General features: G+C 36.5%; 2 protein-coding genes and 1 pseudogene across 4 annotated transcripts; all 3 read right to left on the minus strand.

Annotated features, from left to right (window-relative positions):
* Window positions 1–356: 356 nt before the first annotated feature.
* PH1 (pleckstrin homolog 1) lies at window positions 357–1,410 on the minus strand. The gene has a single exon (XM_089602111.1). It carries the CDS (start codon window positions 1,271–1,273, stop codon window positions 827–829), a length of 447 nt encoding a protein of 148 aa, XP_089458237.1. The 5' UTR covers window positions 1,274–1,410; the 3' UTR covers window positions 357–826.
* A 374-nt stretch (window positions 1,411–1,784) lies between these two features.
* On the minus strand, window positions 1,785–3,789 carry LOC149381765 (Quinone reductase family protein). Of its 2 annotated transcripts, none has more exons than XM_089601566.1 (4): window positions 3,749–3,789; window positions 2,896–2,957; window positions 2,449–2,808; window positions 1,785–2,297 (listed from the first exon to the last, which is right to left on the minus strand). In XM_089601566.1, exons 2-4 carry the CDS (start codon window positions 2,919–2,921, stop codon window positions 2,051–2,053), a joined length of 633 nt encoding a protein of 210 aa, XP_089457692.1. In that variant the 5' UTR covers window positions 2,922–2,957; window positions 3,749–3,789; the 3' UTR covers window positions 1,785–2,050. The 2 variants fall into 2 exon arrangements, with proteins under 2 accessions (XP_089457692.1, XP_089457691.1); XM_089601565.1 differs by lacking the exon at window positions 3,749–3,789 and adding an exon at window positions 3,338–3,476.
* A 450-nt stretch (window positions 3,790–4,239) lies between these two features.
* Window positions 4,240–8,611, minus strand: LOC149381766 (anthranilate synthase alpha subunit 2, chloroplastic-like; annotated as a pseudogene). Its single transcript, XR_016302064.1, has 11 exons — window positions 8,221–8,611; window positions 7,702–7,886; window positions 7,427–7,616; window positions 6,987–7,138; window positions 6,544–6,659; window positions 6,152–6,398; window positions 6,013–6,069; window positions 5,691–5,843; window positions 5,226–5,306; window positions 5,031–5,117; window positions 4,240–4,905 (listed from the first exon to the last, which is right to left on the minus strand). The product of XR_016302064.1 is annotated as an anthranilate synthase alpha subunit 2, chloroplastic-like (transcript).
* Window positions 8,612–15,294: the final 6,683 nt, after the last annotated feature.

Genomic DNA, 15,294 nt, shown 5'->3' on the forward strand with positions numbered 1-15,294 from the left:
AAGACAAGATAAAGGAAATGAAAATGATGGCTCATAGTGAACTAATAATTAACACTCGACCCATGGATGGAAATACCTTTATCTCTTCTTTTTCCAACTACTAGTCTAAATGATGGGCAGGCGAAACTAATGGCAGATGATATCATTAATATCTTTATTCAATTCTCAACAGCAGTGGATAGAAATATCATAACATGCCATCTAAAGCTGAAAATATTATTCTCTGCTTTACTCTCTATGGCAGCTTACCTTTCATTGCAGTGGAGGCTCTAACTGCTGCTAAGTTTTAACACCTATTTACAGAGCCTTCAGGCAAAAAAGATGACATTTTCAATAAGTAAACTAAATTAAAAAAAAAAGAAAAAGAGGACCAATCACTCAAAGAGAATTAGATGTTCACAGAGGACCAACTCAATCAATTGCCACAGCTTAGGCAAGTGAGTGAGTTGAGAAGCCACTATGGCAGACAAAAACGCTTCTGAAGCATAGATTTGCAAACTCAACCAACCGAACAAACAAAAACAAGCAATGGATTCACAGCACGAAACCCCTAAGTAATCAAACGTAACATGAAAAGCTTTGATATTTTAAACCTCATTAATTTATACCCAAAAAAAGAAAAAAATCTGAGCAACATTAGAACCTTCAGAAACATATTAGAAGCAGAAAAAAAAAAAGAACAGCTTTCGAGAAACTAACAGAGTCCCGATCACCCAAAGACACAGCCTCGTTGATATACACCGACGATATACACAACCAAAAGAACTCCCAGCATCATATAACTACGTACAATCGAGAGAATCCGAGTCCGAATCCGAATCCGAGATCAAGTGCCAGTTCTCGGCGCGTGATCGTAGTCGACGACTTCTGAGTCAGCTAGGGCACGGGAGCTCTGAACGATTGCGCGGCCGATGGAATTGATCCAATCCTCCTTCTCCTTCTCGGAATCGGCGAGGAAGTACATCGGAGCCTGGGCGGAGCAAGAGAGCTCGAAGGCGCAGGGACGGTGAAGGACGTCCTCGGCGCCTTTGACGGTCTGACAGGTCTCCAGAGACACCACGCCTCGCGGCGGCGAGTGGCGACTCACGGCGGAGTCCTTGAACCACAGAAGCTTCCCTTGCTTCAGAACGAACCATCTCCGCCGCCACGTCTTTATGTAATCGCCTTGCTTCGTCAGCCAGCCAGCTCTCTCCGGCGAAGTCCAATACTCCAAACCCTCGTACTCCTCCGTCCCCGGCGATTGTCCCGTCACCGATCTCCACAGCCCCTCCATATCGATTGACGACGATCTCAAGACTCAGTTTGGTTGGATGAGAGATGCGAATGATGAACCAATTTACCCAACGGGATCGGAGAGAGACACAGAGATATGGGAAGGGAACTGGGTTTGTTTTTTCCTAATTATTTTTTATTGATGAGATCATTTTATATGTTTATTATTATTATATCTTGTAGAGCTGGCAAAAAAACGCCGTCGTTTCAATGTCGATTTGCATTTAGTTCTATCCGCATAATTAGATGCTTTTGCAACTGCCTTTATTTTTTAATAACTTTTGCAACTGCTTTCTTTCCCCCTTTTATTTTTGCTTAGCGAAGAAGATTAAATAATAATAATAATGATAATAAATAATATTTTTGAGACATACGAGTTTTTAAGATAAGTGTTGTGAGAAGAGGCAATAAAATAATGCAGCTTCAACAACTTATGATATTGTTATTAACGTAGACGAAGATGAATAAGAATCCAGGAGAATTAGAATTAAAGAAAGAATTATGACAACCAATTAAAAACAATGATTCTTTAGATATATAACCACATTTACAATTTTACATTGTTATATACCCAACGTTTCGCAAATCTTAAATAAATAACCACGCCTATGTATTTAAACGTGTAAAATAACATAAATATCTCATCATCAATGAAAATATGAAATGGCAAATCAATAATCTCACATCTTTATCTTTATGACTATATAACAGTTTCAAACATTTGGCTAGTTACTTAACTTTTTGTAAAAACAAAGTCATTGTCAATGGTTCACATATTTCATTGTAAAGAATGCGTATCAAGAGGCTTGAGCTTTTTAGCAAAACCGGCTAGATATCGGCCTTGGTGAAAAGCCTGGGCGAGCTCGAGCTCGGTCGGCTCGCGGGTCCCATCAGCCGCGTATGTCCCGGCCCCATAAGGAGACCCGCCCTTGACCTCCTTCATCTCAAACATCCCGCTCCCAAAGGTGTACCCCAAAGGCACGAATATCATCCCGTGGTGCGCCAATTGCGTCACCGCCGTTAATCTGCACACAATTTAAATTCAAAAAAATATACAAAAATACTCATTTGAAGCTAATAATTAGCCAAAGTTGCACATTTTGACTAGTACACTGATTTTTAGACAACCGTCGACTATTTAGCAAAAAACACCCTAATGGGTTAGTTTGTACTGACGCGGTGAGCTCTTGGCCTCCGCCGTGGAAGCCGGTGCTCCAGAAGATTCCGGCGGGCTTGCCGGCGAGGGCTTGGGCGGCCCAGAGGTCGGAGGTAGCGTCGAAGAAGGCCTTGCACTGAGCGGACATGACTCCGAAACGGGAAGGGAAGCCGAAGAGAAAGCCGTCGGCCTCGGAGAGTTGGTCGGGTCTGATCTCGGGCACGTCCGTGGGCTTCTCCGGGGCCTTCATTTTCTGCAGAATCAGGTCGGGCAGGGTTTCGGGTACCTGCCAGAGCGTGGCTTCGACGCCCTCGACCGAGTTCGCGCCTCGCTGGACTTCACGCGCCATTGTCTCTACGTGGCCGTACAGTGAGTAGTACCTGCAAAAAGAGAGACACAGAGAGAGCCTAGCTTTCAAGGTTCCGATCGAGCGAGCGAGCGTTTTCCACTAAGAGATTCATTCTTACACGATGAAGATCTTTGTGGTGGACATGTTGGGGCTGTTTTTCAGGGACACGATTGCCTTTGCCTGTGTTGTTTATAGAGTTGAATCAGATATATAGTTCTACATCATGATGTTATGTTACTTGGAAGAGTGTTAATCGACACCGGTCTAGGGTTAGAGCAATAGTGGAATTGAAGAGACTGGGTTTGATGCTAATTGTTCGTGTGGTTTCAATAACACGAAACAAAAGAGGCAAACTTTCTGATTCGCAATCAATAAATGTGTTCCAACTGCAGACAATTTCTTGACCCACGCGAGAGAGAAACCGATTGGAGTTATGGAAAATGAACTCTATAAATTCATTATTGAAAAGAAATTGCCGAACACGGTTCATAAAAAATAAAATACATAAAAAACGGACCGGAAAAGTGAAATCAAATAGGTGGGTCTATCTACATACATACCTTGAGTCCCCACGAAGTGAAAAGGCAGGGAAAAAGGAAAAAAGAAAAGAAATTATTGTGTCGTTTGGATGATCAACGAAGATAAACCACGAAAAACGCAAGACCTGAACTGTCACGATATGGACGACTGACACAGCTTAGCTGGACAGACTGTGAGTTTGTGACGTGTCAACATCTCATTCGGTTTCTTTGTTTTCTAAAAGTACACTTCGTGGATTTATGGTAAAAAAAAAAATAGAAATTGTATCAGAGTGCATTTATGATAAATGATTTACCACACTTATACTCCACCGAATCAAGTATCATGTTTATGACTTTTTTTTTTTTCCGATGATAAGCTTTATTAAGGGACCGAAGTGTTATTCATTACAGGAACCAAAAGCATAATAAAAACAGCAAAAACACACACACATTTAAAACCAGCAAGTTTCCAATCCCGCCGTCAGTCTCCAACTCTCGTGTAAGTCCCGTCGTTCGTTGGACTCGACCAACGCGTTTTTTTTTTTTCCTTCTTGGTTGTTTTTATTTTAAGCTGCTGTGATATAACGAGGATGGAAATAAACTGCCCTAGTGGACCTAAATTTTTTTTTTGAAGCAAATAAAAGAAAAGCCCACGTGAGCTCTATATGTGTAATAGTGGCCCAAAATGAAAATAAGAAGCGCACGTGCGCCTATTTTGGGCCAATATTCCCACATATTTGAAGGAAACAAATAATTGGGAGAAGATTAAAGATATTTGCTAAAATTATTAATAAATAAAAACTTAAAGAATCTTGGCTAAGGCTTATATCAGTAACTACTATTATGACATGACGGCAAGAGATACAGATTTTGTCCGTGCTACAAATAAATAAGCACTCCCAATAATTGAAGGATAAAAAAAATGAACAATCAGACTGGACTAAAACAAATAACCGAGAACTTATTATTTCCATAGTAACTAATCAAGAATCACAACAGAAAGCTGGCAAAATCCATTACGATCAAACTACGGAACCACTCGGCATGTAAATATCAAATTCAAATAAACAAATCAAACGAAAACTAATCCCAGTCGGCGAATACAGAAAGAAGCCATTAAGATACAGGCAATATATATCTATCCGACATTTCTCTGCTTTCCTATTTGATTGAACTTTATTCTCCAACTATCTCTTTATTCTCTCCAACTATCCCTCGCTAAAGCTAAATCGAATACAGGAACAAAACAAATGACCTAACCGGTGAAGGACAACCGTTGTTTAAGCCTTGTCGACAAAAGAAGACTCGGCGAGATCGATGGCGCGAGCAAGAGCAGCGGCTTTGTTCTCGCACTCTCTCTGCTCGTCAGCCGGGTTGCTATCGGCCACGATTCCAGCCCCGGCTTGAAGATGAGCGACCCATTCGCGGCGCTTGTTAATGTCCTTGTAAGAGAACATTGTGTCGTATCGGGTGCTAGTTGGGAACACGATGGTCCTCAGAGCAAGGGCAATATCGAGGTCCCCGGTGAACGAAATCCCTCCAAACCCGCCACTGTAAGCTCCGCGCCTCGTCACTTCCAGTTTATCGATCAGCTCCATAGCTTTCACCTGTGCATTTTCACCATAATGACGCCACCGAGTCAATATCATGTTCTCGAGCCCGTTATAGTGACACATTCTATCGACTCTACACACTTTCATGCCATCACTTGAGGAACTGCCCGTGATATTACCTTTGGCGCTCCACTCACAGTCCCAACAGGCAACGCTGCACGCAGAGCATCCCAGGCCGTCAATTCGTCGAGTAACTCTCCGGTGACCTACGATAAAAGATGAAGCTAATCACTATTTGCATTCTAAGAAACTTGAGCAACAACGCGTTGTGTGTATTTCCTTGTTTTAGCTATAATCAAACAGAAGGTACTCACTGTTGAACTGATGTGCATGACATGGGAATAGCGTTCAATGTTCATGAGCTTTTCAACGTTGACAGAGCCAGGCTTGGAGACCTGTATGAACAGTCAAATTCAAGTATAAGATTTTCCTGCCACAACAAATTGAACAGATATGGAGATCATAAAGAACCTGTGGTGAAACTGGGTGAGAAAGAAAAAAAAAAATTGTAGATTCCCTTGAAAGTGCTTTAGTTTTTATTATCTAGTAAGTCTCATTAAACTAGTTCATTTCTTCAACAAACAAAAATTTACTGAATCTTTCAATTAACTGCTAATAGGTGCGGAATGATGCATCCTGTTGTGAAACCCTACAAGGCATTGAATACTTGGTAAAAAGAGAACAATTTACCCCAAAGTTTTGTGAAAGTAGTCTATAGACTGAGCAAATCATAACAGAAACAATGAAAAATAATAATAATAGAAATAAAGAGTTTTAACCTTTCCGACATCATTTCTTCCTAGATCTACCAACATGATGTGTTCTGCACATTGCTTTTCATCAGCTAACAGCTGTTCTTCCAACATCAGGTCCTCTTTAATTGTCTTGCCTCTTCTAGTTGTCCCAGCGAGGGGTCGATTAGTGATTACTCTCTGTTACCAAAATAATAATTGATACAAGAGCCGAGGAAAAGTAGAGCATTTTAAGGAAAGATTGACGGTAGAATGTTACAGCAACATTTAGAGGCAAGCTAACTAGAAATAACGCAATGAAAGAAGAAGAAAAAGAAGTCTTCTAATACTACTGGGGTCTAAAAGTTACCTTATTGACACGAGTGAGAATTTCAGGACTTGAAGCAACCAGAATACAGCCTCTAGCCTGCACGTATGAAATATATTCAAATGCTATTGCAAAAACAATAAAATAAAATAAAAAGCATTTTCTTAATAAACTACCAAACCTGCAAATAAGTCATATATGGACTTGGATTAACAATCCTCAATGCTCTATACACTTCAAATGGATCTGCGAATGTTCTCCGTTCAAAACGCTGGCTTAACACAATTTGGAATATGTCACCAGCCAAGATGTGTTCTTTAGCTTCCAAAACAGCCTGCTTGTATTCCTCATTTGTCATGCTAGATTTCTCCAATTTGGGACCAAACTGGTTGGTGTCAAAATCTACTGAACCTCCAGGCAGCCTTGGGCTGAAATTGTCAAATAGGATGTTGGGAATTAGTGTAATGAATCCATGGACTTGAATTATCAGCCTAGAAGTACGCTATTCTCCAATAATAGTCATACAGCCCAATAGAATTTGTAACGAAAGAATAAAAGTGAAAAGGAAAGTACGTGACAATGTTGTGTACTCTAGATAGCAATGCCTTTAGTCTTTTCATTCCATCATTAAAGGCCTCATCAACAGAAGAATATCGATCTAATCGCACCCAGTGAATAACATATGCTTTCTGAAATATATAAATATATAAAGAGGAGAATTATGTTAAAATCAAACCGTTTGATATCCATTAGCTTTAATTTTACATAAGAAACATAAATCAAAACGTATGTTAGTCGTTAATGTTCTTCCCAGACGGGAATCTACACTCCTGCTTTCTGCTTACTATGTATATGTGGATTCGCCGAGTACCAATAAGTTCAACAACTTTAAAGATAAAAATAAAATAGAAACATTAATAGAAGAAACGTAACGACAACCAATCCAGCAGCGTTATCATGGGACGAGTAAACAATATGCTTAAAGAAATTATCAGTAAAAAGGGTTCAAAAAGTACCTTTTCCACGTGATCAAATACAATTACATCATCGTAAAGACCTAGATGAACATCAGGAAGATTTCTGTCATCCATTGGCGCAGAAGAAAATGGTAGTTTTCTCGTCTCCACATAGCGAACAGTGTCATATGAAAAGAAACCTACCCACCCACCTGGCCAAAAATAAGAGTATGCTTCAACATCAACAAGTCACTCAACAGTATAACTTTCAGGTTTTATCATCAAATCAGCTGGTTATATAGCTAGCCAAAACAGATCTCTGCAATTCTTGAGCCAATATGATGTTAAGCCTTGCAACTCAAATGGGGAACATCATCCCTTTTCTGATCTAGTACTAAAAAGTAAACTACGAAAAAAAAAAATTATCATTCACATAAATTTGCACACATATGACGATAACAAATTTTGTATATAAGAGCTATGTTCTACGCTGCTCTCACCACAAAATGCATCGGGAAGATCATCGACAAGCTGAGGTGTCCATCCGTCCATTATCCTCCGAGGAACAGTCATCGGGTCCTCCACGATCTCTTCTGTCTTTTTCCCAACTTCGTGATCGAGTATCGTTACCATATTCTCTTTCGCAATTATTTCGATTGTCGGCTGAGCTCCAATCACACTGTACCGCCCCTACAAGATCCAAATCACAGAACGTTGAAGACCTGTGTTTGAAAAAATAAATATACATGTGTCCAAAGATGTTTAAAGTGCATACAATGCTTGAATTTCGCAAACCCGGCTCAACAGACTCAAACAGAAAGCTCGGAGCATCTCTGTCATCCTCCTTAACCAGGCATCGATAGGCAAGAACCGGGGTTAAGTGGTCCGAAAATATGGTTTGATACAGAGGGATTAAATTCCCATTCTTCGAAGCCTTTGTAAACCTCTCTGATTGCTCAACTACACGGAATGAATTGCAATAATCAGAAACCGCACTATACAGCCAATCACTGTTTACAAATATCGAATTTCGCATAGCCAGTATTAGTTCTTAGCTTTGTGCATCTCAGACTACACTAAACAGATTTAAAGGAACAACTATTACGTTTCTTAATTTCTGACGTGACACCACCGAATCAAGATCAGCATACGATGAGATAGAAAAACCAAAAACTTGTCAACTTCAAAGGATTTTTTTTTATCGGCATATTTCTACATTATACGGGCGATACAGACCAAGTCAGAAAAAAAGGAACGATACAAATTTAAATATGACACAAATCGATAAACTCACCCAAGGAAGGAGCTGGAATAGCCGAGCACCGAACCGTGCGGACGCGATACCGAGGGACTCGGGCGTTAAGGCCGAGAGACACCATTGAAGGCGAACGAATCGCCGAAGCGACCTGAAGAGAAACCATGGCCTCCATGTTGCGAACGCGTTGGTTACAAATCTCTGCAGGATCGTTTGGATATTGTTATTAAAAAATATAGCTGAGTTTGGGCGATATTTCGGGAGATTACCGCCGAGATAAAGCTCGGTGGCTATGGCGAATGAAACCAGAGGAAGAAGCGAGCGAGATAAATTTCGCCGCTAGGTCAGAGACCAGTAACAAGAGTGGAGTGACAATGAGAGTGTATTGTCACGATTAAAATACCGGTTCTTAAATTGTCCAATGGTTTCTGTATGTATTTATAATTTTATATACGCCTCTCTCTGTCTCTATCTGTTTACAGTTGATTAAGGATATAAACCAGGGTTTTTTTTTTTTTTTTTTTTATGATCCGCTAAAATGAAGAATAATAATATTGAAGTGGATCTGAGATTCTGTGTATTATTCTGCTAGTAAAAATAAAATGTGTATTCCTAAAAGAAATGTAGGATTTTTACGTTTTTTATTTAATCGGTTAAAATTATAGTATAACTATCTAACTTGGTACAAAATAAAATAACACATGTGTCATGAAAAAATTAAGTATGATTTATATATAATGTATAATATTAAAATAACACATGTGTCATGAAAAAATTAAGTATGATTTATATATAATGTATAATATTTAAATATTAAACTACATTATTATTTAAAGACGGTCATCGAACTATTTCTATTATTTTTTAACACAACATCGCACGAAAATTTCAAAAAATTGAGATCATACCACTTAAGAAAATAAACTAAAGCATTTTTGATCGGTCATGCTCGGTTTGGACAGATTTGAACCGTTTTAATTTTTTATTTATTTAACAAGAGCATGACTATAAAATATAATTTTGAAATATTAACATAAAATTGTCATCATTATAAATATATACAACCCAAATTATTAGGTTGAAATATGTTAGAGTTAAAAAATTGGAACGGTTTCGATTTAGATCACAGTCATTTGTTAAATCGCATCAAATTATTTTAGACTGCTTTCAAAAAGTTTGACCAGACTAGATTGGAGAAAACTTATTTTAAATGCTATTTAAAAAAAAAAAAAAAAATTCTCGCAGCATAATTGTCCCTTAGTCATTTTTGTAGTTCGTTTGTATTCCCATGGACAAGTGTGGAAATTTGATCGCTAAATTATGATTATTTTTTATTTATCATGACCGCTACATTATTAGTAGGCTGGCATTATTTCATTTTCGCCGATGGGGTCAAATACAAGGCTGCAAAATGCAAATACACCTATATAATTATGCGTAATATATGGTTGATGGTTGCTTACTCTTAAATTGTCTTCATTTTGTATAATGTTGTCATATTTTTTTCCTTCTAAATATAGCATTTATTATGATGTATCTCCTAACAAGAACTTCCTTCTTTTAATCTATAATTTATTCATTTCCGACAGCGACAATCAAATTGCAGCCGTCCGGGTTATTTGAACTACTATTACGATTTTGAAAAGTTGTCTTTTCGTCCATATAATTAAAATGATAACTAATAATAATAATAATTTGTTATCGTATATCGTCCAAAAGTTTCGTCCACCCAATATAATTAAATGATATCTTTCAATGCCTTTAAATTTGGAAAAAAAAAAAAAAAAAAAAAAAAAAAAAAAAAAGTACTACTTTTGGACAAGGATTGAAATCTCGTATCTCGCAACCTTACCGCACTTTAAATTTTGAGGGTATCTCGTCTCGTACCAGGGTATTCCGCGGTATTTGACGAACGTTGAGGGTATCTCGTACCGCGTGGTAACTCGCATTCCGCGAGGTATACCGCAAATAAAATGGTATTCCGCGGGGTATTTGGACAATAAGTAATTTTTAAAAAAATTACAATACATACATATGTTGCAAGTGAAATTAATGGGTTTAGGATACTAATAAAAATTGTTTGATTTTCTCCTAATGAATTTTGATACTTATAAATATTATTAGTATGTTAAAAATCATTTAATATCATTTAAAACATATTACACTTAGAGAGTAATTTTGATATTAATTTGTGAATTAGAATTTTTAGAGTAATTTTGATATTGATTTATAAATATTGTACTTTCACGAAATTAATTTTGATATAACTTAGATATTAATTTGCAAATTGTAAAAAGAAAAAGTACAAATTACATTACCAAACATAGTACAAAGTACAAACCAAGACTATATAACATAGGATAGAAGTTAAAATCTAATACATTACCATATACACTGTGAGAGGGTGTGTGAAAAAACATCTTGTGCTTGTGGTAATGGCGCAGCTAGCAGATACTAAATGGGTATCTCGCATCTTGTGCTGTTTGAAATGACTTTGACATATCCAAAACAGTCTAAAATTTTTTTTTAACATTTTTTAAATATTTTTTTAACATATTTTTAAGTCTTTTCGCGAGATATTCATTTTCTCCCGCGGAAAGTGCGAGAAATTGCGCGGAAAGCGCGAGAAATTGCGAGAGACGGCGAGATTTAATACATACCGCGAGATATACTCATCTCGCTCTCGCAGAGGTGCGAGAAACGAGATCTCGCGCGAGATACCCTCATCTCGCGCGAGATTTCAAACCTTGCTTTTGGATTGAAGAGATTATGGACTAAAATTTCTTCATGTAAACTGTACCTGAAAAAGTTTGACTTATCTAGTCATCTAATGACGTAATCCATATTTAAGACTTACCCTTTTACGATAGGATGATATCCAATATTGATTTCACTGGAAAATTAATTGAATGGTAATCTTGCCTAATCACCTAGGATGCAAATCTATCCTTTTTAAATGACAAGTAAGAACATTCACTGAATTAAAAATAAAAAATTATCACATTTTTCATTGCATCAATAACTTGCTTATAAAATAAGATGCACAGCTATTATTTCCTTTTTGTAGGTAGGTTGGTTACTTGGTCTATGCAAAAACGTAAGACCTTACGTTCAAATGGAAAATAATATGTTTTAAATAAAGGAATGAACATACAAGAATGTGATAAGAATGAACTGATAATCAATGTAGTGAGGCTTTTTAAAAATATTTATATATATATATATATATATAGAGAGAGAGAGAGAGAGAGAGAGAGAGAAAAGAAGCTTCCATTAAACTAAATAAACATTACTTCGGAAGGAGTCTAACTCGAAGCGGAAACAAAAGTCTGTAAGCGTGCTAGAGAGAGCTCTCGAGACAATAATATCAGCACCTCTATTAGCTTCTCTAGGAATTACGTTAAAAGAAAAGCCACGAGAAAGGAATATAGTTTTGAAATTTTCGCTCACGATCCCAAAACGGATCGTCGATTGCATAGCGTCCACATTTTGTTTAGCGTAACACTCCACAACAAGGTACGAGTGTCTTCTCTGCGTTTTCATAAGAAGGCCATATATAATCACTAGAACAATGCCCTTCTCGTATTAGAAAATTCCGCCAATAATATCATAATGCGAGAAACTTTGATCGAACACAACATCAACGTTGAGCTTGACAGTGTTGGACGGCAATTGTGTCCATTGTTGCATTTTTTGCATTAAAGTATCTTTATGCCGGCCCAAGGATTGATCTAGTGGTAGTGTTGATTCTTGGGACCTTGACATCCCCGTTGCAATTCCCACTGGACGCAAATGATATAATTAATGTTTAATTATTTTTAAGAAAATTACTAATAATTTTTTGTATTATAAAGTGATATAGTTAGTGTTTAATTAGTTTTAAGAAAATTTACTAAAAAAATGTGTATTATAAAATGATATAACTAATGTTTAACTGGTTTCAAGAAAAAATTAGTAAATTTTGTATATTAGTGAGGAGAGATATTTTTTATTTTGAATTTTCTAGTATTATAAAGTGATCTAATTGAAGTTTAATTAGTTCTAAAAAAATATAATTTTTCATTAAATGTGAGGCTGGCACGTGTGTTTTCATCCCAAGTTAACGATTTAGTTACCTACGGTGCAACTAAAACGTAACATTAAGTATTTTTGCTTAAAAAAAATTAAGTATATGAGTATGATTTCGGAAAAACATTAAGTTTTTTTCGCCGCTATTAACTCTTAGAGTGATGCTAATAAACCTAGGCTTTTGGTGGGACCCGAACTTGTTGTGACGGAAAAGAATGTTCAGGTCACACATTGACCGAAATTTTGGCCCGTCAGGAATAGATAACTAAAAAAAACATTTAATCTATAAAGGTTTTTAATTGAATTTAAATACAAGTTGTTATAGTTTAGAGGCTAATAAAATTCTTAGATAATGAACAAGAAACTATTGTGGTACCTAGGATAGCCTAGTGGTAATTCAACACCACCTCCTGTGTGGAGGTCGTGGGTTCAATCCACACTGCAGCAAAGCTGCCTTCAAAAAAAAAAAATGAACAAGAAACTATTAAAAAATGGCTAGTTAAAATATCTTCGGGCAAACTCAAACGGATAAATTGTGGTGGAGAAAAAAGTGCCTATAAAAACAGTACGAATTGCTAAGGTTTATATTTGACTAATCAAAATAAAAGTCATCAATGAGATTGATGTTAACGAATATCTCTTGAGCTCATCTTGAATGAATAATCAAATCTTGTTCCCACGTACGGCTAAACTCAGACGGTGTCAGAGCTTAAATTATAACGCCTATCACTGATAAAAAGCGTCTTGAATTACTTAACGCAACTTCAAATAAAACAATTGAGACCCCAGGATCGTAAGTATGATACAAGCTCTGCTTGACAATATGAGAAACAAGGTTACCTCCACCACGTCAAGATGTCAATAGTATCTTGCCTTATAGAACGAATTTGTAGAGATCAGTTGAATATATTTATCTCCTCGTGTTAGGACTGTCCTGCTAATATCTCCTTCTTGGAGATGAACTCAGAGAGGCATTAATTGCACCACGTACATGAAGATGAAGGGTTCAAGCCATTCTATACGAATTGTTGTTTCATTGCGTGGTGGGCTCGGTTTGGGAGATGGTGCAATCTTCGCTTGATAATACCTAAAAAGATAATTATAATCTTCCACAGTCAAAGTGTGATCGTATGCAACATAATCATTGCCAATACACTTCTTCAAATACCGTGAAAAGTTTTAGAAATCCTTTAAATTTAATTTGAGGGTCTAAGATGTATGAAAACCCATACAAATAAGCGATATTTTCTATACCCAAATATTTCTTAAATTTCTCTCTCATAGCTCCAATGCAAATTTAAAAACTGTAAAATGATTATTATCTTCAAGATTTTGAGCTATTATATTTGTCATACTATGCTTTAATTAAATATTGCCTTAATTGTCATTTAAGCTAAAAGTTTTAATGTTAAAAAATCAAAATTTAATAAAATAAAAAAAAAACTAAATGCCTTATTTTTATTTTTATTTTTTTACAATGTGATCACTAAAATGTGATGGAAAATTATTGTAAAAGAGAGATAAATAACATTGTAACACGTAGAAGCCAAAATGACAATTCTACCAAATTAATTAAAGTTGAATTCATTGTTTCTAAAATATATTCTGAAGTAAAACTAAGAGCTCCAATTTTAATTTTAAAGTATAGTCCTATCATTCGAGATCAAGTTTATCAAACTTACATGTCAAAAAATTTATGGTAGTTCCCCGCTTAGAAAATGTATGTCTTCGACCATGCTTGCTTGCTTTCCTTAAAGAGAGAATGAGAACAATTGGTCTAAGAGTTTGAATTTTCTTGTCTGTTGTAACTTCTCTTGTAGATGGATTAAATTCTTTTGGAGTGTACCCAAGTAATATAGTTATAAAAGTAACGAGTGTCGAACCCACAAGGATATCATGAGGTTCCATCTCAAAACCAATTGGTAATGAGAGGAGTAACCCATGACCTTTATAAGCTCTTGTTAGTTCTCATTCACTTTCAATGTGAGATTCCTAACACGCCCCCTGTGAAAGTATCATGAGGTTTCATCTCAAAACCAATTGGTAATGAGAGGAGTAACTCATGACCTTTATAAGCTCTTGTTAGTTCTCATTCACTTTCAATGTGGAATTTCTAACACGCTCCCTCAAGATGACGGCTCTTTGCGTTCGCTCATCGTGGGCCGAATCCCAACGATTGGATCGGATACCCGTTTGGGCTTAATGGGCTCTGATACCAAGAGAGGATTTGGGAGTATCAGAGAATATTCTAATCAATGTCTTGATTCAATGAATGATTTGTTCGTTACATCGTTAAGTATAAATACTTTACAGTGTGGTGGTTAGTCAGTTGCATAATGCTAACTGATTCATAACTACTTGTCCACGCTGAGCTTGTTTGACTGAAGCTGCTGACGTGACAATCTTCACTTAAACACGTGACAACCCGCATACCACTGCAGGATGCGGTCACTGCAAATCTGGAACAAAGGCATACCCCAAAACTTGAATGAAAAACTCTACATTCGGAAATTATACATATTATTCAACTCAAATCAATCAACAAATAAATATTTTGACCTAAAATCACCAAGGTAAACTAACCCAAGAAAAATTTAGAAAAAAAAACATGAAATCTAGCATCTAATTACATAATACACTTGGAAAAAATAAAAAACAGTTACCCCCTAAGAGAATAACGGGAGGGTGGCATCCGTAAGGTGGAGTGGCGGCTTAAGGAGCTTGGGCTGATTGAGAGATGATGGTGTCGGCCGATGAGAACGAGTGGCAAGAGGGGTTTGTGAGAGTGAGTGAAGTTGAAGTGAGAGAGAAGGGAATGAGAGTAAGAGATGAAAATTATTTAAAATTTGAAATCTATGTGACAGAGGACATTTTTATAACTTTGCACATAATTTTCAAATTTATTGCATTTACTTTTACAAATGGAATTTTCCTTTTTTCAATATGTAGAAAACGAAATTACCAAATTTTTCTTTACCTATTGCAGTTGAGAATAGTGACTTTTAGATAATAAAAAAAAAATTCCTTTTTAATTTTAAAAATAGA

The sequence above is a fragment of the Urtica dioica genome, chromosome 11, assembly GCF_054948205.1.
Source record: "Urtica dioica subsp. dioica isolate 48M chromosome 11, U.dioica_male_clone48M_v1_H2, whole genome shotgun sequence".
Taxonomy (NCBI): domain Eukaryota; kingdom Viridiplantae; phylum Streptophyta; class Magnoliopsida; order Rosales; family Urticaceae; genus Urtica; species Urtica dioica.

Coding starts and splice junctions, on each gene's coding strand:
- PH1 (XM_089602111.1), bottom strand. CDS start 1,273: ATGGAGGGGCTGTGGAGATCGGTGACGGGACAATCGCCGGGGACGGAG.
- LOC149381765 (XM_089601566.1), bottom strand. CDS start 2,921: ATGTCCACCACAAAGATCTTCATCGT. Junction 2,809..2,895: donor ACCACAAAGATCTTCATCGT/GTAAGAATGAAT, acceptor CTCTTTTTGCAG/GTACTACTCACTGTACGGCC. Junction 2,298..2,448: donor GGAGGCCAAGAGCTCACCGC/GTCAGTACAAAC, acceptor AATTGTGTGCAG/ATTAACGGCGGTGACGCAAT.